Source organism: Uranotaenia lowii, chromosome 3 (assembly GCF_029784155.1).
Source record: "Uranotaenia lowii strain MFRU-FL chromosome 3, ASM2978415v1, whole genome shotgun sequence".
NCBI classification, from domain to species: domain Eukaryota; kingdom Metazoa; phylum Arthropoda; class Insecta; order Diptera; family Culicidae; genus Uranotaenia; species Uranotaenia lowii.
The window spans coordinates 70853143-70879041 of NC_073693.1; the positions used below are offsets into that span (position 1 = coordinate 70853143).

At 39.5% G+C, this 25899-nt stretch overlaps 1 protein-coding gene across 9 annotated transcripts in view; it reads right to left on the reverse strand.

Moving 5' to 3' along the window:
- Window positions 1-446: 446 nt before the first annotated feature.
- Window positions 447-25899, reverse strand: part of LOC129750613 (protein boule) — a 228862-nt gene continuing 203409 nt past the window's right edge. For 8 of the 9 annotated variants that reach the window (XM_055745584.1, XM_055745580.1, XM_055745579.1 and 5 more), the window contains 5 exons: window positions 18746-18911; window positions 10692-10751; window positions 10165-10338; window positions 1328-1361; window positions 447-586 (listed from right to left, as the gene is read on the reverse strand). In XM_055745584.1, coding sequence (XP_055601559.1) covers window positions 570-586; window positions 1328-1361; window positions 10165-10338; window positions 10692-10751; window positions 18746-18911 — 451 coding nt within the window. In that variant the 3' untranslated portion in view covers window positions 447-569. The remainder of the gene's footprint in view (window positions 587-1327; window positions 1362-10164; window positions 10339-10691; window positions 10752-18745; window positions 18912-25899) is intronic. The other variant, XM_055745587.1, reaches the window with a different exon arrangement.

Here is a 25899-nt window from a genome sequence, read left to right on the forward strand (position 1 = left end):
TTCTCTAAATGGATTTTCTGTAGCTCTACTACACAGGAACAAGAGCGCTCGTTACCACTAGTCCTCGTTCATCGTCTTTATCGTTTCCTTCAACTTCCGCCGGCCTGCATCATCTCGGACACAGGACACGCTGACGGTGATGGCCCGCTGGGATGATTCAGATGAATGTACCTCTATCTCTCTCTTTATATATGTAGCAAATGGTAGTGGTTGCATTCGCATAGCCAGATGCGAATGGGCCAATGATAAAAAATGCGGGCGCTCCGATTCGCTAATTATACTTTTTCCTTCTCTTGTTCCTCCGTCCTATCACCGATGCTACCGCTGCCTCTTTCGCTACTGCTGTTGCTGCTGCGGTTTTCCTTCCTTTCATCCTCCATTTTTACTACTTATTGCATTTTTGTTCTTTGTTTTCTTATTAGGTTAATATCATTTATGCTAATGGATTTGTTTTCTTTTTTTGCTAGTTAAGTTATATATAGATGTGTGTGTTTTTTTTTTGTTCTTGTATAAATATTACTCATGATAATAAATAAGATTCTGTTTGTCTAGTTTGATCTCATGTTCACTTAACAAGGATAGATTCCTGCAATCGAGAATAATAACGAGACAAGAGAAAAGAGAGAAAAATAATTTTAAATTCATAATCAACAACACGAGTGTGGTAATTTGTTTTGCAAAGCAATAATTCTCTAACATACAGCTTTTTTCCATCATAAAAAAAGCTTCACATTTGGCTTATTCGTGTCTAAGAAAAAGCACATTCGTCCAGTTTCCTAATGATTTTCTGCAACCCAATAATTGACTAGGAGAAAATAAGTCAGCGAAAAATATTATACAAAAATAAAACGATTTTCATAATAATGGTACAGATACAGGTGTTTTCGCACATTCCTCTGCAAACTCAAACGATTGAAACTGCTCTCTTGTGCCTAGCTAAGTACAATTTGCGAGAAAAAAAAGAAGACCCTGCCACAAAATCCTCCCCTTCAATGGGAATACAAACTACTGATTTAAATAATCACTAGAAAAAATAATTAAAATCGATAACTCAACGGGGTACATTTCTTCTTTCGTGTGTCGGAGGATTATACAGCAATAATCAGCTACGGGTAGGTAGTTAGTTAGTACTAGAGTTAGGTAGTTCATATAGAGTCCTTCCTTTTTCTTCTGTGTTCTGTCTTGCTTGCTTCCCTGTCTCTTGCTTATCTCTTCCTACGGACCTAGTGTAGATTCGAGAGCGGTAAAATGGAAATCCATTGTTTAACTTGCTAATCGGTACCTCTCCCTCTGCGCTGCTCGGCAAACTACTACACACTTTACATACCTTGATAGTTCTGAGGCCAAATAGTCGGAACATTCTGCAAGGGGAGAAAATTTGAGGAAGAAAAAAAGAAGTATAGGTTAATTTTTGTTCCTGGATCAGCAAGGCTTTGATTTTGTTATTACAAAATTATTTCATTTTATTTCAGGTAATCGTCGTTTCAGAGATGTGGATTTTCATATTTTAGTTGAAGCTCCAAAAGCTCCGAATGTAGGAAGGTAAAATTCACCGAGAAGCAGAGGTATTATATTTTTTATTCACCTAACAAAAAGCTGAATTTTATCTTTTTTTCATTCACCAAGCGAAAAGGTAAATTTTACCTTTTTATGATTCACTGACCTGAGCTCAACCACAATAAACGGTTTCAGAAAATGGTTACATTTTTTCTAGTTTTTTGGATTTACCTTTTTCCTCGGCGAATTGTACCTTTTCATTTTGCTCAATGCAGGTAAACTTGGCCTTGCTTCGTGGTAAACTTTACCTTTTTTGGGTTTACCTTTTTTTTAAGTGAGTTCTACCTTGTTTGTCAGCTCGTTTCAGGTCAACTTTACCTCGTTGTGAGGAGAGTTTCACTTCAACAAGGTAAAAGTTACCTTTTAGGATTTTACCTTTTTAAATATATCGGTAAATTTTACCTTTTTATTATTTTCCATGCAGGTTTGCGGGCCTAGAAGCCGAGGAACAGCTCAGCTCAAGGTTTGTCAACTTGGTAGCTATATATATAGGATCAACGAGACCTCGAATGCATTTGCTAACGTGCACTGGTCTGCTAAAACATATGCCTACAAGGCATTCGTAAGAGATAGCTGAGGCAATCGCATCTGCAACAGTTGGACTCTTTCCCTTGAGTTGAGTTCCGACAAACATGAATCGCAGGGATGCAAAAGTGAAGTCTTATTCTGTGCGATTGAAGAAGACTAAGGCATTTTTCTGTTGAGCAGCTTACTCAATTAGCTAGCGACGCCGATAGACCCTATTAAATAGGACTAGGAGATCGAGGAACTCAGGAACTCTACATTGCTGTAGAATTTTCTCAAGCGTTATGGGCCTTGATGAACTAACCTTAAGCCTTAACCTTGATGATTTAATGGAATAAGTCCAGTATCCCGGTAAATTGGAAGTATTGGGAGGTCAACTGTTACCTGACGCAGGTATTTTCGGGTCATGGGTTTCTTTAGGCAAAACCTTCATCGGTTTGAGCTCATCAGCTCGCCATATCTCCCGAAATGCGTAGGAAATTACTAACCTTGAACGATGAGTATGTTGTGAATGAAATCGTGACGAACCTTCATGGCGATTTCTTATTTCACAGATCATGTGCGATCTGGTACGGATTAGGAGAGAGGATGAACAGAATCTAACCTAACAAGCTAATGGAAGGTCTTGGGCTTCTTAGCACACCACCAATCTTTATAGGGCGCAGTATAACCCTAATCTGGATTCACACGTGTGGTGGGGCTTACTCGCGAGTCTCGCGTACTAAGCTACGGTCATTCTAACAGCATGGAGGAGGAAAAAAAGAAGGTGCGAATGTGACTACGCTCTTTATTACGGTCAACAAGACCATAGTTAGCCTACTGTAAGAATATGACATGGCCGAGCCTAGCTTGCAGAACTAGGCGACAACGCAAGGAGAATCCGCAGGAAACCTTCCAGTGAGATTATCTTCAAGTTTGAGCGCATCTCGTTAACCACAAACAGAGCTACTGGAGTCCTCTGCGAGAGACAGAATTACATGCTCTCAGTAATTGTTTGTTCAATTTAAAAACCTGATTGAATTCACAATTGAGATTTAACTATTCAGTAGCGGCAAGACCGAAGCAATCGACCATGTGCTTGCTTGGCTTAAATCCCGATTCGATGGGTGGTGGTGATAGAGAAAAAAGAGAGATCAAAAGGTGGCAAGAACACATGTGAGATATACATAGAGTGTATTGATGGAACCGTTGACCGTTGGAGCTAATTATACGCTCGTGTCGGTCGATTCCATCACGTTCACCGTGATTTAATTGGCTAACTCGCCGTTGTACTGAAGCGGAGATTGCGGGTTCAAGTCGTGTCGGTGAGCCGTTGTATCTTTTTCGAGAAATTCATGATATGTTCGGCTTATAGTTTTCCTTTTCTTTGACTCTTATGTTTCTCTCAAATTTTACATCACCTTGAAAATTTGACAATTTTCTGGTACGAAATGTACCAAAACAGAATCATAAGATTTGATTTGAGTACAAGTCGCTATCTAACAATGCAAGAGCTGCTCTTCAAAAGGATATCAAAGTGAGCAAGGCGGCATGATTCAGAGACTTTACCCTGAAGTCAACGACTACCCATGGAGTCAGAAAATAAATAAAGATACTCCACCTGGAATTTGCCCTAGATAAGTAGCGTAACCAGGAGACACTTGATGTTCAACTGGTAAACCACTACAGATTTGACGATGTGGCCGTATCACTCCACTAGATTGGCGGTAGCATAATAGTAAATACGTACCAACATATTTGCTGCTTGCGGACTAGATTTGAACTCCAACTACGAAACGTGGTGTATGTATGGAAAAGCCAGTACGTAAATGAGTATGGACGTAGAATTCCCACGATGGAGTAGCGCCACTTTTGTCGCTAGCTAAAGGGTGTTTTACTCCAAATCAGCACGCAGTGTAGTTGCTCTAACTTTAGCCTTATTGGGTAAAATAAAATGAAATTTGGTGTACAAATAGTTTGATGTGTATTTTTAACATAACATCAGTTGATTTCGTCAGGCGGATAAATGTTTTCAAAATGTGGTCGAACGAGCAGTGCGTTTGCGAAAAAGTTTTGTACGAGGGTTGTGAAAATCAGCATTGGTCGCACCCAATACTGGAAAAAAAGCTTGGAATACCAAATTCTGTGAATCGGAAGCCCACATCTGGACGCACTCATCTTAACTAAAACCATTTGCCCTGTTCCGAGATAAGGCAACAAAGTGACACGTGAGTGCGTCTTTCTTGTAGAGGACTGCTACTCGAGACTAACCATATTCGTTCGGTCCAGCGATCCCTAAACCAGGACGAGAAACAAAATACGACCACAGAAAGTTATACGTGGGAACGGTACGGTCACAAATTGAACAAGCCACACTGTCTCGTGATGAATGATGAGACAAGGCAGACTTCAAGCGGATTCCTGAAATCTCGTATGTCATGGCCAAGGATGAGTTTGATGTTCCCGGGGACATCAAGACGCAGAAGGTTTCGGAATTCACCAAGACATTTTTTGATTTGTCAAGCTACTTGCACGTGCGGAGAGCGAAGCGCTCCATTAGTCATTTTGTCATACTGTTACTACTCCAAGGATGTGTAGAACAGATCAAGGAAAACGGAGTTGATTTTGTGAGGAAAGAGCTGAAACCTCCGCAAACTCCGAGACGGCACTCGATAAAGAAGTTCTGGGACATCATGGAACTTGTATAACGACTTATAGTTTTGAAGAAAGTCGGTTTTCATAGGTGAAATAACATAAAGGAACGACGTCGTTACAAACTTCTATTGTTTCTCTATATTCTGTGAAGATTTGGTGGAAATCGGATGAAAATTTTGATTTTGAGATTTAATTATATCTGTGCAGATTTGAAGTGAAACAACCTTCAAATATATTTGTAGGTGTAGTCTGCGTCAAAGATCATCCGAGTCGTAGCGTGGAAACATACCCCGTACGTGAAATCAAGGGAGTGTAATTTTCAGCGTCGATAAAGACATCTGAGGGGGTCATCGGAGTCAAGAATCTTTTGGAGCACGTCTCGAGTTATTTAGATAAGAGGAGTAAAAGGTGATACGGTCAAAATTTGGTCGATATCAACTTGACGTATTTCTTTCAATTTTGCATTTAAAAAACCTGAACACCCCTCATTTTGAAGGTGTGTGTGTGTAGAATGTTGCTCCTATTTTGATTTTGGAATTTTCTTTTCAGTTGTCAAAATGCCGTCCAAGGAAGAAGAGCATCGTATCTAAATTTTGCTCGCGCATCGCGAAAATCCGAGCTACTCGCACGCAAAGCTGGCAAAATCGCTAACAGTTGCCAAAACAACCGTTACAAATGTAATTAAAGTGTTTGGGGAACGTTTGTCGACAGCCAGGAAGTCTGGATCGGGGGGAAATCGAAAACCGGAAGCCGCTGAGACGACAAAGAGAGTTGCTAGTAGTTTCAAGCGAAACCCTCACCTCTCTTTCCGAGATGCCGCAAATAAGCTGGGTGTATCGTCTACAACCGTGCATCGAGCCAAAAAACGAGTCGGACTATCGACTTACTATAAGGTAGTGACTCCAAATCACGATGATAAACAAAATACGACGGCCAAAGCGCGATTTCGAAGGCTGTACACGACGATGCTGACGAAGTTTGACTGCGTGGTAATGGACGACGAAACCTACGTCAAAGCCGACTACAAGTAGCTTCCGGGACAGCAGTTTTACACGGCAAAAGGAAGGGGAAAGGTAGCAGATATTTTCAAGCACATGAAACTGTCAAAGCTTCCGGGACTGTCAACCAAGAAATTTACGTGAAAGAGTGTTTGAATAAACGTCTGCTGCCTTTCCGGAAGAAACACGGTTGTTACGTACTGTTTTTGCCGGATTTGGCATCTTGCCATTACGGTAAAAAGGCCATGGAGTAGTACGCCGCCAACAACGTGCAGGTGGTTCCCAAGAACAAGAACCCTCCCAACACGCCAGAGCTCCGCCCAATTGAGAAATGCTGGGTTATTGTCAAGCGGAACCTAAAGAAGACCAAAAAAACTGCTAAGGACGAGCAGCAGTTGAAGGAAAACTGGCTTTCTGCGGCGAAGAAGGTGGACAAGGTGGCTGTAGAAAATCTGATGGCAGGGGTTAAGCGTAAGGCCCGGCAATTCGGATTTGGAAAAGCGGAAGCCTAACTGAATATTTTTTTCTGAATTTTATACTAATTAAACTTGAAAAAGAAATTTTATTTGAGTTTTTAAATAAACGATTTCACCGATTTACACGCGTTTTCCCTTGACCAAATTTTGACCGTATCACCCTTTAAGAGGAGTGGTTACACCTTTGAAAGTATATCAGTATGAGTAAATAATAAATTCGTTTCTGAGTATCAGCATGGTTGGCATGTTTCTTCAGTTCGGTTTGTGTGTGAAAGAGAGTGTATTTTTTGTACTGTTCCTCCCACCCAAGCTGTTCAGAGAGAGATAAATCGCACTGCTAACAAGAGTGAGAAGGTCAACATACAAAAGTGAGCGAGGGCATTCACAGAAGCTGATGAAGAGAATTCCTTTCTTCGGAAAATTCTATTGCGCATAGTGTAGAGGAGAAATCTAAGAGCAAACACAGTGTTTTGTACTTCTACCAGAAAGACGCGCTGCTACAAACGCTTACTTTGAAAGTCATTTTTTGAAGATAAAGACCAAAACAGCAGTGGACATAGTTGCCACAAGTACAGCTTTATGACGATAAGTGTAGGAGGCGATGAATGAAGAGAACGCCGCGTGAGCGGCAGTAGTACAAAGAAGCACTCGTCGAAATGTGGAAAATCACCGACAGCGGAAGAGACAGCGAGTCCGAATTTTCCAGGAGAAGGAAGAGGAGGAACTCGAGGAGCTGGAGCAACTGCATCGTTCCCTATGTAAAACGAAACTCTATCAGAAACTCAACGCATCCCGCAAAGGCTTTGTGCCGCAAGCCTAAATGTGTCGGGATAAGGGCGGGGGTATCCTGACGGACAATCGAGAGGTGATCAAAAGGTGGAAGCATCACATGCAAGAGATCAAGACGGTGGAGAAAGATACATCGCTAACGATGCCGTCGCCAACAAGTCGGCTTGGAAGGATGGCATCGCAGCTGAACTTATCAAAATGGGCCCGGACATGTTGGACGATTGCCTACACCGGTTGATGGTCCGGATCTGGGACACAGAACAGCTGCCAGAGGAGTGGAAGGAGGGGGTAACATGCCCCATCTACAAGAAGGGCGACAAACTGGACTGTGAGAACTACAGAGCGATCTCTGTCCTCAATGCCGCCTACAAAGTGCTGTCCCGAATCCTACTCCACGATTAACGCCAGAAGCAAACCGATTCGTGGGAAGTCATCAGACCGGCTTCATGGAGGGACGGTCTACGACGAACAAGATCTCCACACTACGGCAAATCTTCCAAAACTGCCGTGAACACCAAGTTCCTATGCACCATCTATTCATCGACTTCAAAGCCGCATACAACACGATCGACCGTGACGAACTTTGTAAAATCTTTGATCAACCTGATCAAGGCGACGATGAATGGAACGCAGTGCTGTGTGCGGATTTCGGGTGAATCGTCGAGTACATTCGAATCGGGCTTCGACAAGGCAATGCATGATGTTCAACGTGGCGCTAGAAGGTTCGACTAGAGGTGGCCGAAATGCGGGGCACGGTTTTCAACAGATCCAGTCAACTTATCTGCCTTGCAGACGACATTGATATAGTAGGCAGATCATCTGCAGCGCACAGTGGTCCGAAAGGGCTAAAAGTGGAACTTTTTTCGTAGCGCCTCTGTCTTTCGTCTTATCTCTTAAGTGTCTTCAGAACATTTGCTTCTTCAAACATGCTTCATAACTTGAAAGCATCAAAAGTTAGTCAAAGTCCACTATAAAAAAAATTGAAAATTCTAACTTTTTTATTTCAATAGATAGAGCTTTACTTTATACTACAAAGTTGTAGAATACGTAAAAATATGAAACTTTGTTGAATTCATCAAAACTCTATCTCTTTTCAGAGCAGAGTTATAAAGGTTTTATTTTGAAAGTTATTTAAAAGTTAGTTTTTTAAACTTAACTATAGTTAGATGAGGATTTACATGAATAAGATGTTCTGAACATTTGTTGAGGCATTTAAATCACACGTTTTGCACAAGATTTCAACTTTCTACGACGTTTTCTAACCAAGTTATTGCAACTTTAAGTTTTATTTTTACTCAACTTCACGAGCGTTTATTGCAAAAACGTGCAAGTGGATTTTTAAAACTAATAAACCAAATTTAAGCTTTAACTAAGTGCAACAAGTTGGTGTTGGTTCCATTTGTCTCCACGTGCTCGTATTCGAACACAACAAGCATACGTTTGATGTGTTTTTCGTGTTTCCATACAAAAATTATTTTCAACTGCTTTCTGCCTTCGTTCTGTGCAGCATCTGCGTAGCCTGGAAATCAATTTTTCCATTTTTCGTATGGAAATACGTGAAACACATCAAATATATGCTTGTTGTGTTCAAATACGAGCACGTGGAGACAAATGAAACCAACACCAATTTGTTGCACTTAGTTAAAGCTTCAATGTGGTTTATTAGTTTTAAAAATCCACTTGCACGTTTTTGCAATAAACGCTCGTGAAGTTGAGTAAAAATAAAACTTAAAGTCGCAATAACTTGGTTAGAAAACGTCGTAGAAAGTTGAAATCTTGTGCAAAACGTGTGATTTAAATGCCTCAACAAATGTTTAGAACATCTTATTCATGTAAATCCTCATCTAACTATAGTTAAGTTTAAAAAAACTAACTTTTAAATAACTTTCAAAATAAAACCTTTATAACTCTGCTCTGAAAAGAGATAGAGTTTTGATGAATTCAACAAAGTTTCATATTTTCACGTATTCTACAACTTTGTAGTATAAAGTAAAGCTCTATCTATTGAAATAAAAAAGTTAGAATTTTCAATTTTTTTTATAGTGGACTTTGACTAACTTTTGATGCTTTCCAGTTATGAAGCATGTTTGAAGAAGCAAATGTTCTGAAGACACTTAAGAGATAAGACGAAAGACAGAGGCGCTACGAAAAAAGTTCCACTTTTAGCCCTTTCGGACCACAGTGCAGCGGTGTAGGAAATCTAGCGCAAACTGAAACGCGAAGCAGGAAGCATTAGGTTAATGATTAATACGTCCAAGACGAAGCCTACGCTGGCCTGCGGATCCAAGACCGATCGAACCCGCTCGTCCATTAATAACAAGGTCATGATCGACGGCGACGAGCTGGAGAAAGTCGAATACTTTGTCTATCTCGAGTCACGTTCGAGAAGACTTGCCCTCGCACGAAGTGTAACATGTACATGACGCTCATTAGTCCGGTAGTTCTCTACGGGCACGAGACGTAGATATTGCTCGAGAAGCACCTGCGTACACTCGGAGTATTCCAGTGACGAGTGTTAAGATCCACCTTTGGCGGCGTGCAGGATAGCGAAGTGTAGAGGCGAAGGATGAACCACGAGCTCTCGCGACTTTACGGCGAACCCAGTATCCAGAAGTTGGTAAAGGCTGGCCGGATACGCTGGGCATATGTTGCGAGAATGCCGGACGATTGTCCTGCAAAACAGGTATTCGCTGCCAATCCGATAGGAACGAGACGAGTAGGGACGCAACGAGCAAGATGGTTAGACCAAGTGGAGCGTGATCTGACGTACATGAATGCCCGAGAAGTGGGAGAACGGTTGCCATGGACCGAGTTAATTTTAGGATGTATGTTCATCGAGTTATTTTGTGAAATGTGTGTGTGAAATATTATGAAAATTAAAATAATAAGAGATCGAGATTAGAGACTCTGATGGAGTTTAGGGCGAATACATGTTAACGTCTTCCATGATAACTCAGTATCTTCAACAATGCTTCAAGTAATTTATATAAACATGTAGTTTGAAGAGACTCATGCAATTCAATGGTTTTTCCTCGATAGTTTAATGGTCAGTATCCCCCGTCTGTCAGTGGAAGTAATCAGACACCCAATACAGAAAACTGCCTGATACCAGCAGGATAGTTATTGAGTCTGTTATACTTTGCTGTAATCGTTGTAATGCTATACACAAAATCAAGCAAACTTACCATTGGCACACTGTAGTACTGGTAGAAGGGCTGATACGGCGTCATCGTTGGCGGGTAAATGGTTGGCACACCTGGCGGATAGACTGTGGCAAACTGCTCGATCGGGATATTGCTGATCGTCGGAGTTGGGGGCGTGGCTGCATAGTACACGGCACCGTTCGTCGCGCAGATCGTCTATAGGAAAAAGGGGAGGGGATTAACGATAGAGAATCAGTGTCAGTGTATTTCGTTTCATTCCTGCAAAATTTCTTTCCAACATTAGAACGCGCACATATACTAATATGTCTACACCACGGTTGTGAAGTTTTTCCCATCAAAGACCAACGAGCGGGGAAAACCTAATCACACATTAATGGCAGAACGCAAAGTTTTTCGGAGGAACAGTGAATCGAACGAACGAAAAAAAAAATGGAACTAGAATAAACAAAACCGACAAAAACCGGGGGCCAGATTAGTTCGAATTGTTCCCGCTCTTTTTTTCTTTCTTCTGGTCTGGGCTGGCCTTCGATAGAACCTTTTATACTTACTTGCTTCTTAATCGCTGGTGCTATGTTCAGCTTGCGATCCCTCAGCACGATACAATCGCCCTGTGTTATTCGGGGTGGTCAATGGTTGGATGTGGACGTCGTCATCGTCGTCCAGAGAAGCAGATGAATGGCCGAGGAGGCACGGTCCAGGCGTCGTCAAGCGCGTTCCAGGGAGCAATCGTGTTAGCGTGTGATTTTTTGTATCGTTCCATATAGATATACAATTTTTTTTCGGTTCGGTTTCGTTTGGTTTTTGGTGGTCACGGTTTGGAAGTAGAGAACAAGAAAGAAGAAAAAAGGATAACGAAATTAAGCACCGAAACTTTGTCCGTAACCGGATCCGTCCATTAACATAATTTGCAATTAATTTAGTGTGAGCGCTACGGTGTTGACTACTACGGTCTACTACTAGACTAGAGAGGCTACTAAAACTGGCTGGCTGGGAAGCGGGAATGTTCAAGATTTTTCATTTGGTTCCAAGAATCGAGGAGGACATCAGGCTCGGTAAGGGTTCCGGAGAAGAAGTTTACACCCGTTCAGAAGTTGAATGAGCTGGGCTGAGTTAGCCATCAGCACGTTCGCGTGTTACGTAATGACCGAGAAGTCGCGATAGCCGTGGTAATTTGTGTTTGCTCCTGTTTGATTTTGGCCAAGACTGCTTACAGCACATTAACATGCCATTTTGCATTAATTGTGCTTCATAATATTTTCTTTTACTATTCAAAATCAAACTTTAATTTTTGAAATAATTTTTAAAACTAGAAGTAGTTTCTAGCCATTTCAGATTGTTTATTGTGGCTCCAGAGAGTAGAATCAAACATTTGAGATGTGTTTCTCAATCTGTCTTTATTAGATTTGAAAGACTGCTAGAAAAATGTTTATTTATTAAAACAAAGTGTCTTGAAAAGCTAAATAAGCGATTTTACGAAGAACTATAACTCTGAAATGGTCCATTAAAGCTTCATAATTTACTTCAAAGTAAATTTAATCAAGCTTACTAAAGTGTGCTTCAAATTTGATGAAATCTTTTTTTGAATGAACTTTAAAAATTGAAAATAAACGTCCAGTGACAATTTGGTTTGTTACGAAGAAAAAGTTTGCAACTGAGCCGGTAGAAAATAAACGAAAGCGCTTTTAGATTTCATCACTTCCTTTTCGAATTAGTTGTAGTTTGATTGATGGAACAATGATTTTTATACAAACATCAATTGAGTTCTATAAATTTCAAAGGCTAGACAGTGATTTAAAGAAAATCATCATTTTTATACTTTTTAAGGATTATTCTTGTAACAACATATGGTCATAAATTTTTTGAATTTTCTTTAAACCTTTAATGTATGACTATTTTAAAATGAAAATAGCAATTATTGAGTCAGTGAACTGATAACATTTTAATTCGAAGCACAGAACTGAACAGATTTGAAGCCGTTATTTTAAGTCTTATAAAGTTGAAAAACATTAACAAATTAGAAGAAATATTAGAATTTTCAAAACTACTTTTTACAGCAACAAAATAAAATAAATATTATATTCGCATTTTTTTTCTGCATTCTCTTCATGCGTTTCCGAGGTATTGTTTTAAAACAACACTATGCATTAAAGGGTTAAACGGTATTAAAATCAGTTTGCGCACACAGAAAGATCACAAAATTAAAAAAAAAATATGAGAAAATGTATATAACACGATCACTAAAAAACTTAGAATAACGATAACCTCACCATGATCCTGATTACAATCTGATATTGACTCTAAACTCGATCTTGATTCTGATTCTGATAAAGATCAAGATATAGTATGAGAACCTCATCCTGATTTTGGACCCAGTTCTTATTCTGATCTCGGTAATGATCCTTATCATAAACTTGGATATCCTGATTCTCATTCTGATTCCGTTATTAACCCTGATCTTTATCCAAATCCAGAACCAAGTTCTGGTCATGGTGTCAATCTTGATTTTGACCTTTAACCTGATCTTGATTCATATCCAGATCTTTATTTTTATTCTCATCTTTATTCTATTTTCATGATCTCGATGATTTTGATCTAGATCCTTACCCTGATCCGATTTAACACCATAGTCTTATCCCGATCATGATCTTTATTTTGATCATCATCCTTTTTCTATTTCTGATCCTGATTAAGCTCCTGATTCTAATCATAGATCAGCACCTGCCCAGCAAACATTTATGAAGGTATAACGCAGGAACAACAGAATAATTCAAACAAATATACCAGATAAAAAGATTGTATTAAACTTACCAAAATAGCATATAGCTACAAAAGTGGAGGCGATATATCTACAATGACAAGATTCCAACGATTCGATTTTCCAACAAAAAGCAAAATAAACGAAAAAAATTAATATCCTCGACCGAGATTTGAACTCCAGTCCTCCGAGTTCGCAGTCCGGTATCTTACCACGTTGCTAACTCATCAGTTGATAAAGCTAACGCTATAGCTCTATAGGTGAGATTTTCTTTTTACGAACCGGTCGAAGGAAGAGACCGGAGAGAGTGTCAATTGAAGGACCGCCCATTTATCGTAAATCAGTTCACTCTAATCGTAAATGTCGAATTAGCATATTCTCAACTTTTTGGGGACATATTTACGAATTGACTAAACTGCTATCCGATTCAATTTTTTTTTGGGCAAAGCTTGTCGTAAATGAATGATAGGAAATCACTCAATACTAACGTGTTTACGATTGTTATTGAAAATGTCTTAATATTCGATTTGGATTATCATTTCTATTACGATTTCATGTTTGCTGGGTGATTCTTATCCTGTACCTGATCTTCATTTTGATCCTGATTCTAGTTCTTTTTCTGTTCCTGATTAAGCTCTCAATTCTTATCCGGATTGGAATTCTGTACGTGATGCCGTATCTAATCTTTATTTTAATCCTCAGTCTGATCCTGATTCTAGTCTTTATTTTGATACCGATTAAGCCCTTGATTCTTATCCAAAATCAGATCCTGATCCGAATTCAGTACGTGATCCTAAACTTGTTCCTGATCTTAATTTCGGGTTTGAGATTGAATTGATATTCCGGGAAAATTTTGACACCAAATCTCAAAAAAGTCGAATCCGCAGGTTTAAGGACCTGTAATATGACTTATCATATGTAAAATTTTCTCAGCAGTTAAATCTGCTGTCAGATTTGACCGGAGTAAAGTGTTATTTGGCTTTTCTTACCCAGAACAATTCAAGATCAACTTCGTGAAAATTAATTTAAGAAAAAAAAATCATCAAAAATGTTTTTGGGGAACAAGATCAAACAAGTTTTAAAGGAGTTACAAGTTTTATAAATATGCGTTTTTTCCTTTTGCAAAGGTTGTCTTTTTTTACAAAATAGAATAACTTTTGCATAAATTAGACAATCGATCCACAATGTTTAGCGTATTTTAACTCATTTTAAAGCTTTAATCAAAGGTTCGTTTCAATCAACATTCAAGTGAAATATAAAGCAATTACTTTATTGAATGACAAAATCATCATAGGGTTAAAAGGGGTTAAAAAGATCGCTTTTTGAGATCGTCTCATCTGTGAATGGCTCCTTTAAAATGATATCAAGCTTTCAAGCTTGTTTTATGAAATTAAAATGACATTTAATCTCATGTTGTTAAGACACGCATATGTATAATGAAAATAGCTTGTTTCTGGGTAACGTAGGTCAAGTGACACCCCACTGCGATGGCTCTGGCCAAATCCGACGGCTGATTTGGATTTCTGAGAAATTTCACGTAAGATAAGTACCTACTGTTTCAGTTCCTCAAACATCTGTGATTTCGAATTTTTGGGAATTTGGGCCAAATTTTTTGTATTTCACCCTTCAGAAAAGCTATCCTTGAAAAATGTCTTTAACGATGAATGAAATAGTTTCAAACGTTTAATTTTCTCCCGTGTGTTGTTGTTGTGAGTCGTAATTGTATGCAAAAAAATATTCTATTAGTCTTTCTTACCCAGTTTATCCCGTTCTTCAATAATACTTCCAAGAACAACATATTTTGTGTAATTTTTAGAATATTTGAATTGGCCCCGAGCTCATGGAATCACGTAAAAATGCCGTAGGATTAAGACTTCAAGAGTTGAGCCCGTAGAGATTTTCGCGTCTCCAGAAACATTGTATATGTATATAGTATTATTTTTGCTTTCGATTGTGAATTTTTTATAGTGGGTAAATTTTACCGGCTTTTTCTCTCTACTGGGTAGTGAAAACGAATATTGTTTTTACTTCCGACGTTGCGGTGATTTATTTCACCTTTATCAAGGATTCTATAAAGGAGTTTTTCAAAATGGTGCAACTGTCATTTTGGGTGAAGAACTTCGTGCAATGTCGTAAAATAACCAAATTCAAAGTAGTTTACCAACCTATCTAAGTATTCACCATTTTGAAAAACCCTATTTAGAAAAGAAAACACCGTTTTTGAAAGTACACTAAATTGCAATATCGAATCTAACAATTGTAACACCCACTAAACAACTTAACAACCTTTATAGAATCCTTGATAAAGGTGAAATTAATCACCGAAACGTTGGAAGTAAAAACAATATTCGTTTTCATCGCCCAGTAGACTGAAAAAAACCCTTAAAATATATGTATATAATAACCTTAACCAATTTTGCTTATAATAGCTTCCCGAGTAGACTTTGACAAAATAATACCTAATTTAGCCATCATGATCTGCTAGAAAAACTTGGTACCATTATGCCCGAATAAAGGTGGTAAGTGAAATGAAAAAATTTGGGTCTTATTTTTCATATACGGATACCAAAGTTAAACCAACTGTAGGTTTCACTGACACCCTAATGATACCTTGATTGGGCACCGCTTCAAAATTAGTTTTGGAAACACAACAAATTCAGTTTAAGGTATTCTTCAGAAATAGCGGCTAATCGAGGAATCAAATAGCTCTTTTACAAACCAAAATTTGGCATAAATGTAGTCACAAAAAAAAAACACGCTCTAACATTTTGTGTTGCCATAATCGAAGTTTGTTTTCAACTTTTTTTCACTTATTTCTACAAAAAAAAGCTATTATTATTATCATTAACATGACATTGTCAATTTCTGACCATTTTTAGTCATTGTTTATTTTTCTTATCAGGTTTTTTATGCCTTTAGCACTTTTCTTGTCTTGTAAAAAATGTTGATTTTTTTTGTCAAATTTGTTATTTTTGTCATTCAACATGTTTTTTTTTGTTTTTTGTCATTTGTAATTCTTTTGTTTGTACAGACCCCGTTCGTTTTTGGCAACATTCGATTTTGGCAACATTCGATTTTGGCAACATTCGATTTTGGCAACATCCGATTTTGGCACATGTGCCAAAATCGAACGGTTTTTAGAAGCGACGTTACCTTTTAGTTTTCTCTATAAATGGATCAATATAATTTAGACAAACACCAAAAAAACGTTAAAACGTTCAGAAATGGTGATAAAATACAACAACAAATAAATTTTTTTTATAAATTTATAAAGTACTCAAAAATTAAAAAAAGATGAAAAATTTAAAAAAAAATCAAAAATAAATACAAATGACCTTAAAAATGACAAAATCATCTAGAAAATGATGAAGAATGACAAAAACAGCAAAAATGCCAAAAAAAAAACAAAGATTATAAACAACACAAAAATTGTGCAAAATGCATCAAAAACATGAGAAAAAAACTATAAAAATTCTAAAAATGGTCGGAAATAGACTTAAAATAACGTTAATGATAATAAAAATAGTTATTTTGTAAAAATAAGAGAAAAAAATTTCAGATGAAAAACCGTTCGATTTTGGCAACATTCGATTTTGGCAACACAAAATGTTCGGGCATGTTGCCAAAAACGAACGGGGTCTGTATTTGTTTTTTTTTTTGTTTGTTTTAGAAAATTTTAATAAATTATTGATAATGATGACTTAATATTTTTTTTAATTTTTATTTTTGTAGTTTTATCCTATCAACATTTAAGAATGTATGGCGTAAGTCTAAATTATATTAATCCCGTTATAGCGAATACTGTAGGATAAAGTCGTTTAAAAAAACCGTTCCGATTTAGGTACATGTGCCAAAATCGAATGTTGCCAAAAACGAACAGGGTCTGTACTAACTGTAGAGGAAAAATGAGAGTATTGTCTGGTATTCTACCACCTTTATTCGGGTAAAACGATACCGATATTTTTCTACCAATCATGACATAGCAATACGATACTTTCATAATGTCTAGTATTGTTATGACAGAGAAATTTACACTTAATAATGCGCGCACTACGCTGATAATGCTGATGTTGTTTATTTTCAGTTCAATTCAAATTCAAACACCTTAATAAACCTGATGAAATTGGATGCCTAATCATGCTATCATTTTGATCTTACTTTTCTAATTTGTGAAAATAGGTAAATTAAACCTTAATAATACCTAATTCAGCTGTTGTAGTTCAATTAACACCTTTTATCGTGCTACCATTAAGCTTTTGATGGTATTGATTTGTCATCGAATTTCGGCATTTTAATACTTTAATTAAACCTAATTTTGACATCGGGAAAAGTACAACACTTAATTATGCGATCATTTTGGCATCGACAGCTTATTTTGGCTACTGGTTGCTATAGATTTGCTCAGGTAACCATTTTGAGCAACCTATTTTTGTAGAAAAAATTTCGGAACGCAACGTCATGATTTTATAGACCTTTGAAAGTTTATCGTTCATCAACATATTGAAATCCATAGTGTAGCTTGACAATATGATCATTTAAGTTGATTAAATTTCATCAAATAAATATTGCAATATTTTGTACACATTGAAGCTTTGATTTAATAATGCCAATAGTAAGAACCCCTTTTTCATATAAGCTCGCTGACAAGGTGTCAATAAGCACCTCAAGGTGGGGTAAAATGAGCCCCCTGTGCCGCATAATCTACTTAAACGTTTGACTCGGTGTTTTCTTTTTAACTTGTGAGCGAGATGTTGTATACAAGAGAACATTCGAGATACAGTTGGTCAAGACATTTTTTATTATTACCGGAGTCGCACTGCTTACAGATCGTTCGACTGTTTGTCATCAATAATCACGTTTATAATTTTTTTTAAATGTACGTGTAACGAACCTAGTGAGTACTTATAAACTCACAGTAGCTTATTCACGAAGTGGCCTCCAAAAACTTACTATATTTCCACTGATTCGATTAAAAAACAATCAAAAAGTTCTTATGATATTGTGATTTTTCCATATCCACTGCGTTACAACCTAACTAGTACCATTTTGCAACATCAATCAAATATCAGCAGCAGTACGGCGATACTCCCGGGAGCATTCCAAAGAAAGCAGCGGCAGCAGTAATCTAAGTAGAACTTGAACATAACCCAGCGTCCCAGCAGCAGCAGCAGCAGCAGAAGCAGAACAGAAACACGCAAATATGTACAATGATTGAAATTTACACCAACCGAAGGAGAAGGTAGCGAGTACCTAAAACAAAAAAAAAAACTTCCGAGCGCGTGCCCGTGTTTTGTAACAGAAACATGAAAAATAAACATGAAACAAACAAAAAAAAGCGAATCGCAAATCTACTGCATATAAGTACAAGTACAGTGGGTAATGGCAATAATGCGATCGCAACTTTCGGTTGACGTTTTGCTTTCTCGGCCGAAGCCGAAGAGAGCAGGTTATACTTATCGCTATCGGCCCCTTGGCATGAGTTGTGTACAAACATCCCACAAGCACCCACACACACACACACGCATACGCGAGCGATAGTTTCAAGAACTACCTACTACTAGGTGGGTGAGTACTTGGGAGTGCCGAAGGACTCACTCGGACCATTTCTCTCCTATTACACTACAATACACTATACAGCTCTCACAGGGTTCCCCCCGAAGAGTGCTCCCCTTGAAAGTCGCACACCAGAGAGAAATGGTTCCAAATCCGCTGGGGGGATGTTTGTTGATGATATTAGTTGCTAGTAGTGGTGGTGGTGTTGTTGTTGTTGGTTATAGGGATGCACAGAAAAACAAGAGGAAAAGCGGTGCTTTTTCCAAACGGGGTCCGCACTCCCGCGATTCGTACCTTCATACTTACATCGCTCTGCAGTCTCTGGGCTTCGTGTTCGGTCTCGAACGTCACGAATCCGTAGCCTTTGCTGACGCCCGCCCGGTCGACGATGATTTTCGTGGACTTGACGTTGCCGTACGAGGAGAATAACCGGCACAGTTCCGCTTCCGTCGTGTCGCCACTGGAAAATGTGGAACGGTGGGGTTGAGAGAAAGAGAACAAGAGCAGAAGAAAAAATATGGAAAGAAAAAAAAAAGAAAAAACGACAAATAGCGAGATCAAGAAGAATGGGCACAAGTTTGAAGGAAAAATGTTACCCTCCCATCCCACACAATCCGGATACTCAATATTGCTGTTTTTGTTCATCCCACCCGATCCAAGAAAAGGGTAAAGAGAATTATTCTGTGGGCAAGAGCACGGGGTTCTATCGGTTTGCATCTTTATCAATTGTTATGCACTTTTTGGACGGTTGAAATATTGTTGAGGAATTTTAGTTTTTATGAATTCTTGGTAAATTGTGGAAGTTTTGTCGGAACAAAACAAAACAATTTTCTCATCATTAATGAGTTTGATCCAAAAGGTCTAATGAGCCAAGATGAAATAAAATGTGTTAAAGGCATTTTCGGGATTGTTCCGTCTAAAGTTGGACGAAGTTTTATTTACAATACAGCGTTAAAGCCCATTTACTCTTTTCGTGAAAATGAAAGTGAAAAATCTTATTCCGTCAATAGATAAACAACGCGTCTAAACTAGAATTTGTAACATGGTGGGATCGATGGGGAATGGTAGAAAGATGAAAATCCAACTGGTCTTGTTCAAGGTTGCCGAAATCACAGAAAAATCTGTAATTTCACAGAATTTCTAACAAATTTTCATACACGCAGCGAAAAGTAGTACCATTGAGATAAAAAAATACATCTTCGATTCAAAAGCCTTGTGTACATTGAAACAAAATCCAATTTCATTGATTCAAGTTATTTATGTATTGAACCGAATTCATTTTTAATCAAAACGATGTACCAAATCTTTGAATCAAAGTATTTAATTTGAATTCAAAGAATTTTTTTTTCGACTCAGAATCAATGTGATAATTCTTTGATTTAAATAAATTTTCCTTTGAAACAAAGTATTTTTTGTTCCCGTGCTAGCGAAGTAGACAATGTGCAACTCGAGACCCCATACACCCAACCTTCGGGTAGTGGTCATATCACCTCTTGTCTGCAACTCCGATTCTCTACCTCCCCGTGGTGCTAGCTGGGGTGCGAGCAACCTTAGCGGAGATCGGGTACCCAACCCCGGTGGATGCTTTGGTCGCATGCAGACTGAGTTAGGGGGCTTCGTACGCGTCTGTTCTCCATGTCAGGGGCGGCGTGCGGAGTGCAACAGCGTCCTGGTGGTGTTCGGGACCCAAAACAGCAACATCACGACGGTCCTCCTGCGAGATAGTGGGGTTAGCTGCGGGCCTTGCGAGCCTGTGACTACAAAAAACATAAGCAACGAACAACGAACAACAAATTTCGGATGGAAATCGGCAAAGACCCACGCGACGAAAAGGGACTAGCGATTGGAAACTTGGAACATGGAACTGCCGATCTCTAAATTTTGTGGGCAGTACCCACGTGCTCTCCAACGAATTGAAGAGCCGCAAATTCGACATCGTAGCGCTGCAGGAGGTATGCTGGAAGGGCTCCACGGTACGAACGTATCCAGATGGTCGTGCCATCTACCAGAGCTGCGGCAACACACACGAGCTTGGAACAGCTTTTATAGTGATGGGAAAGATGCAAAAGCGCGTGATTGGGTGGTGGCCGATCAACTCACGAATGTGCCGGTTGAGAATCAAGGGCCGGTTCTTCAACATCAGCATCATCAACGTGCATAGCCCTCACCTCGGAAGTACCGGTGACGACAAAGACGAATTCTACGCGCAGCTGGAGCGTGAATACGACCGTTGCCCAAAACATGATATCAAGATCGTCATCGGGGATTTCAATGCTCAGGTCGGCCAGGAGGAGGAATTCAAACCGACAATTGGAAGGTTCAGTGCACACCAGCTGACCAACGAAAACGGCCTCAGACTTATTGATTTCGCCGCCTCCAAACGAATGGCCGTACGTAGTACCTTTTTCCAACACCGCCTCCCACACAAGTACACCTGGAGATCACCGTACCAAACTCAATCACAGATCGACCACGTTTTGATCGACAGCCGGCACTTCTCGGACATCATCGACGTCAGATCCTGTCGGGGCGCCAACATCGAGTCGGACCATTATCTGGTGATGGTGAAGATGCGCCCAAAACTCTCCGTAGTGAACAACACGCGAAACCGGCGCCCGCCTCGGTTAAATATCGCGCGACTGAAGCAACCTGAGGTCGCGGCAGACTACGATCAATCGGTCGAAGCAGCGCTGCCGGCAGAGGGCGAGCTTGACGAAGCCCCTCTCGAGGACTGTTGGGATACCATCAAAACAGCCATCAACAGTGCTGCGGAGAACGTCATCGGTTACGTGGAGCGATCTCGACGGAACGACTGGTTCGACGAGGAGTGTAGGAGGGTGATGGACGAAGAGAATGCCGCGCGGGCGGCAGTAGTGCAGAGAGGCACCCGTCGAAATGTGGAAAATCACCGACAGCGGAAGAGGCAGCAAGTCCGACTTTTCCAGGAGAAAAAGCGCCGCCTGGAGGAGGAGGAGCTGGAGCAGCTGCATCGTTCCCAAGAAACACGAAAGTTCTATCAGAAACTCAACGCATCCCGCAAAGGCTTCGTGCCGCAAGCCGAAATGTGCCGGGATAAGGACGGGGGTATCCTGACGGACAATCGTGAGGTGATGAAAAGGTGGAAGCAGCACTTCGATGAACACCTGAACGGCGCACATGCAGGAGATCAAGACGGTGGGGGAAGGTACATCGCCGGCGTAGCCAACGACGAAGACGAGCCACTCCCAACGATGAGTGAAGTTAAGGAAGCCATTCGCCAGCTGAATAGAAACAAGTCGGCTGGGAAGGATGGCATCGCAGCTGAACTCATCAAAATGGGCCCGGACAGGTTGGCCGATTGTCTACACCGGTTGATAATCCGGATCTGGGACATAGAACAGCTACCGGAGGAGTGGAAGGAGGGGGTAATATGCCCCATCTACAAGAAGGGCGACAAATTGGACTGTGAGAACTACCGAGCGATCACTGTCCTCAAAGCCGCCTACAAAGTGTTGTCCCGAATCCTACTCCGCCGCCTAACGCCACAAGCAAACAGATTCGTGGGAAGTCATCAGGCCGGCTTCATGGAGGGACGGTCAACGACTGACCAGATATTTACATTACGGCAAATCCTCCAAAAATGCCGGGAACACCAAGTCCCTACGCACCATCTATTCATCGACTTCAAAGCCGCATACGACACGATCGACCGTAACGAGCTATGGGAAATCATGGACGAGAACGGCTTTTCCGGGAAGCTGATCAGACTGATCAAGGCGACGATGGATGGAACGCAGTGCTGTGTGCGGATTTCGGGTGAATTGTCGAGTTCATTCGAATCTCGCAGGGGGCTTCGACAAGGTGATGGTCTATCCTGCATGATGTTCAACGTGGCGCTAGAAGGTGTTATTCGACGAGCGGTGGGCGAAATGCGGGGCACGATTTTCAACAGATCCAGTTAACTTATCTGCTTTGCCGATGACATTGATATAGTCGGCAGATCATCTGCGGCGGTGGGGGAGATCTACCGCAAACTGAAACGCGAAGCAGGAAGGATTGGGTTGATGATTAATACGTCCAAGACAAAGTACATGCTGGCCTGCGGATCCGAGACCGACCGAACCCGCTTGTCCAGTAATAACAAGGTCACGATCGACGGCGACGAGCTGGAGATAGTCGAAGACTTTGTCTATCTCGGCTCACTGGTGACCGCAGACAATGACACCAGCCGTGAGATCCGGAGGCGAATTATTAGCGGAAGTCGTGCCTACTATGGACTCCACAAGCAACTGCGGTCGAGAAGACTTAGCCCTCGCACGAAGTGTAACCTGTATACGACGCTTATTAGACCGGTTGTTCTCTACGGGCACGAGACATGGATATTGCTCGAGGAGGACCTGCGTACACTCGGAGTATTCGAGCGACGAGTGTTAAGAACCATCTTTGGCGGCGTACAGGAGAACGGAGTGTGGAGGCGAAGGATGAACCACGAGCTCGCGCGACTCTACGGCGAACCCAGTATCCAGAAGGTGGTGAAGGCTGGCCGGATACGCTGGGCGGGACATGTTGCGAGAATGCCGGATGACTGTCCTGCAAAACAGGTGTTCGCCACGAATCCGGTAGGAACAAGACGAGCAGGGGCGCAACGAGCAAGGTGGTTAGACCAAGTGGAGCGTGATCTGGCGAACGTGGGGTGCCCGAGAAATTGGAGAACGGTTGCCATGGACCGAGTGAATTTTAGGAATTATGTTCGTCAAGTTATGTCGTAAGACGGAATACTATGTAAATAAAAAAATAAAAATAAATTTTTGTTCCCGTGCAGTCTTAGATGTTATTCTTAGTCCTTTTTTCTATGCGTTTTAAAATTGTTCACAAAAATGTTGTTTAGTGACGAAGGTGATGTAAATGTTCAACTGCCGCTGCCATGGTCAACACATTCTTCAGATTCTGTTTGGCGAACGGTGGCCTGTCCTCCACGACGGCAGCGGAACACGAACCAAACAGGAAAAAACATCCCGTCAGAACCGAACTACCTATGAACCACCACATGGCACCGGAAGGCTTAGATGGGACGATCCGGCGTTGGCAACTTTCGGCAGCTATGAGGGAACAATCGATAGTGGACGTCTAGGTAGGTCTTTCAAAATCAATTAAATCCCAAATAAAGCGTTAGCATAACATTTTTTTAGGGCAACAAATAAGACTTCTATTTTCTATTTACAGATATGGCTAAAACATCTGAAATTGTTGTCCTGAGAGGCGAAGTTTGGAATCAAGTTCCAGACATAAGTTTAAATCGTTCAAACAGTGATATTAGGTAATTGTAATGTAAAACATATACACATACATAACATAGTTCAATAAAATGGTAAAATAAAAGAAAATGTTTTAATTTTCTACAGAAAGAAATCTGGAAGTACTAGAGTTTTTAGGACCACATTAATGGAATCAAAGAAAGAATCCTTTCAAATTAAAATCAAAATTACTTTAAAGTGAAGTAAAATTTCATAAAAACAAACGAAAAACGACATAGTTTCGAAGAATGTCGTCTTTTGAATCAAAGAAAATGATTCATGTCAAAAAACGCATGTCTTTGAACCAAAGGAAGATGTATTTGAATCAATGTATTTTTTATTTATCCCAAAATCAAAGGAAAAAATCCTTTGTTTTCGTGGCACTTTCCTTTGAAATAAAAAACCTTTTCGCTGCGTGTAACAGAATCTGTGTCACAGAACACAGAATTTTGAAATTTTCACAGATTTCACAGAATTTTTAAATTTTGAAAGAATTTCCGAAATTATATTTTTTTTTGACAGTATCGAAATTTAGATTTCTTTCTTTGAATTATAATAGTATTATAAGATTAGTATCGAATGTTAATTGATTTCGAATCCAATCACAGAATTTTTGGGTAAAATCACAGAAAGTCAGAATTATTTTTCTCAAGAACACAGAATTTGGTCTTGTTCTTTAAAACCAACTAGAATCTTTTAATCCGATTCCCTGCCATGATGAAAATTCCACAGTGAAAACCGGGGGAATCCGAATCGGAATAAAAACAGTTCTAGAAGGTTTTAAACAACAAGACCAGTTAGATTTTCACCTTTCAACCATTCCCCTTCGATTCCACCATGGAACACACATTAGTTGTTTCGCGTTTTTTGTGTTATTGACGAAATAAGATTTTTTCACGTGCATTTTCACAAGAACCAGGCTTTAGATTGAATATCCTCGAAAGCTCCCATCAATTGCTATACTCAGAGTTAACTTATGAGACTATTCAAACATAGCTTAAAAATTCTTTTATAGAAGTGTTTCTTAACTGAAATTTAAAGTCGATTTAAAAACTTGAAATTAGTCGATAAATACGTAGCAGCTTACGAAACTTTCAAATGAATAATAAAAAAAAAAAAAAAGAAAATCTATAGATTGGCGTAGTTTTGAGGTTGACTTTTTAATTTTTAATATCAATTGGAACCATTTTTTCTTGAGGTTTGAGTTAATATTTAACATGTAGGAGAGAGACGGGATATATGCGCATATTAAGGGGGGGGTAGGGTCTAACACTTTCAAAAAATCGATTTTTTTATTTTTTTATTTTCTTATTGTAAAACATTTCAAGAATGTTGTGTCAAATTTTCAAGTCAATTGAAGCAAAACTGTAGAAGTTATAGGCCTTTACCTCCTCCTATCTAATACTGCAAGAAAGCAAGAGCAGAAACTTCAAACGCGTTTTTTTCGAAAGCACATTTTTAAAGTCCGTGGACATCGTCATTTGAAAACTACTTATCCGATTCTTTTCAAATTTGGAACATATTTTCTACATATAAAATACCAGACCCCAACGTTTTTCTTTTTTCATTTTTTTACTTTGGGGAGATTTTAGAGGTGAAAAATGGCGTATTTTTAAGTGAAAAATCGTAGTTTTTACTTCAAACAGCCACAAAAATTTCATAAAAATATTTTTTAGTTAAATAAAAACGTTGGGGTCCAGAAAAACATCTATTCAAAATATTTTGCTCGGATTTTTTGACTTCAGATGATTCTGTGCTGAGATACAGTGTCCACCGCAAATCCTGTTATCTAAACGGCATCCTCGAAAATACTCCGTCACCGGCTCATTTTTCAATATTTTTCTACGAAAAAATTACTAAATGTTCTTTTAACAATGCTTTGTATAATGCAAAAAATTTGAATACATTTGTTTAAACGATACCTCTAGAAAAAAATCGTGAAAATGGTGTTTTTTTATACCCGTTAGACCCTACCCCCCCCTTAAGGAAAGCACTCATTTTCTCCCATATTGCAATAGACAGGAGTCTGAAAAGTATATACACATGAGCGGGTATCTGTTTTATATACGTTTGAGTAATTTTTCTGTTAAAATCTCTTACAGTTTTTGTGAAAATAATTTTATAATAAAAGAAGTCAAAATAGCCGAATCCCGAAACTGGCGGGCTAAATGCGCA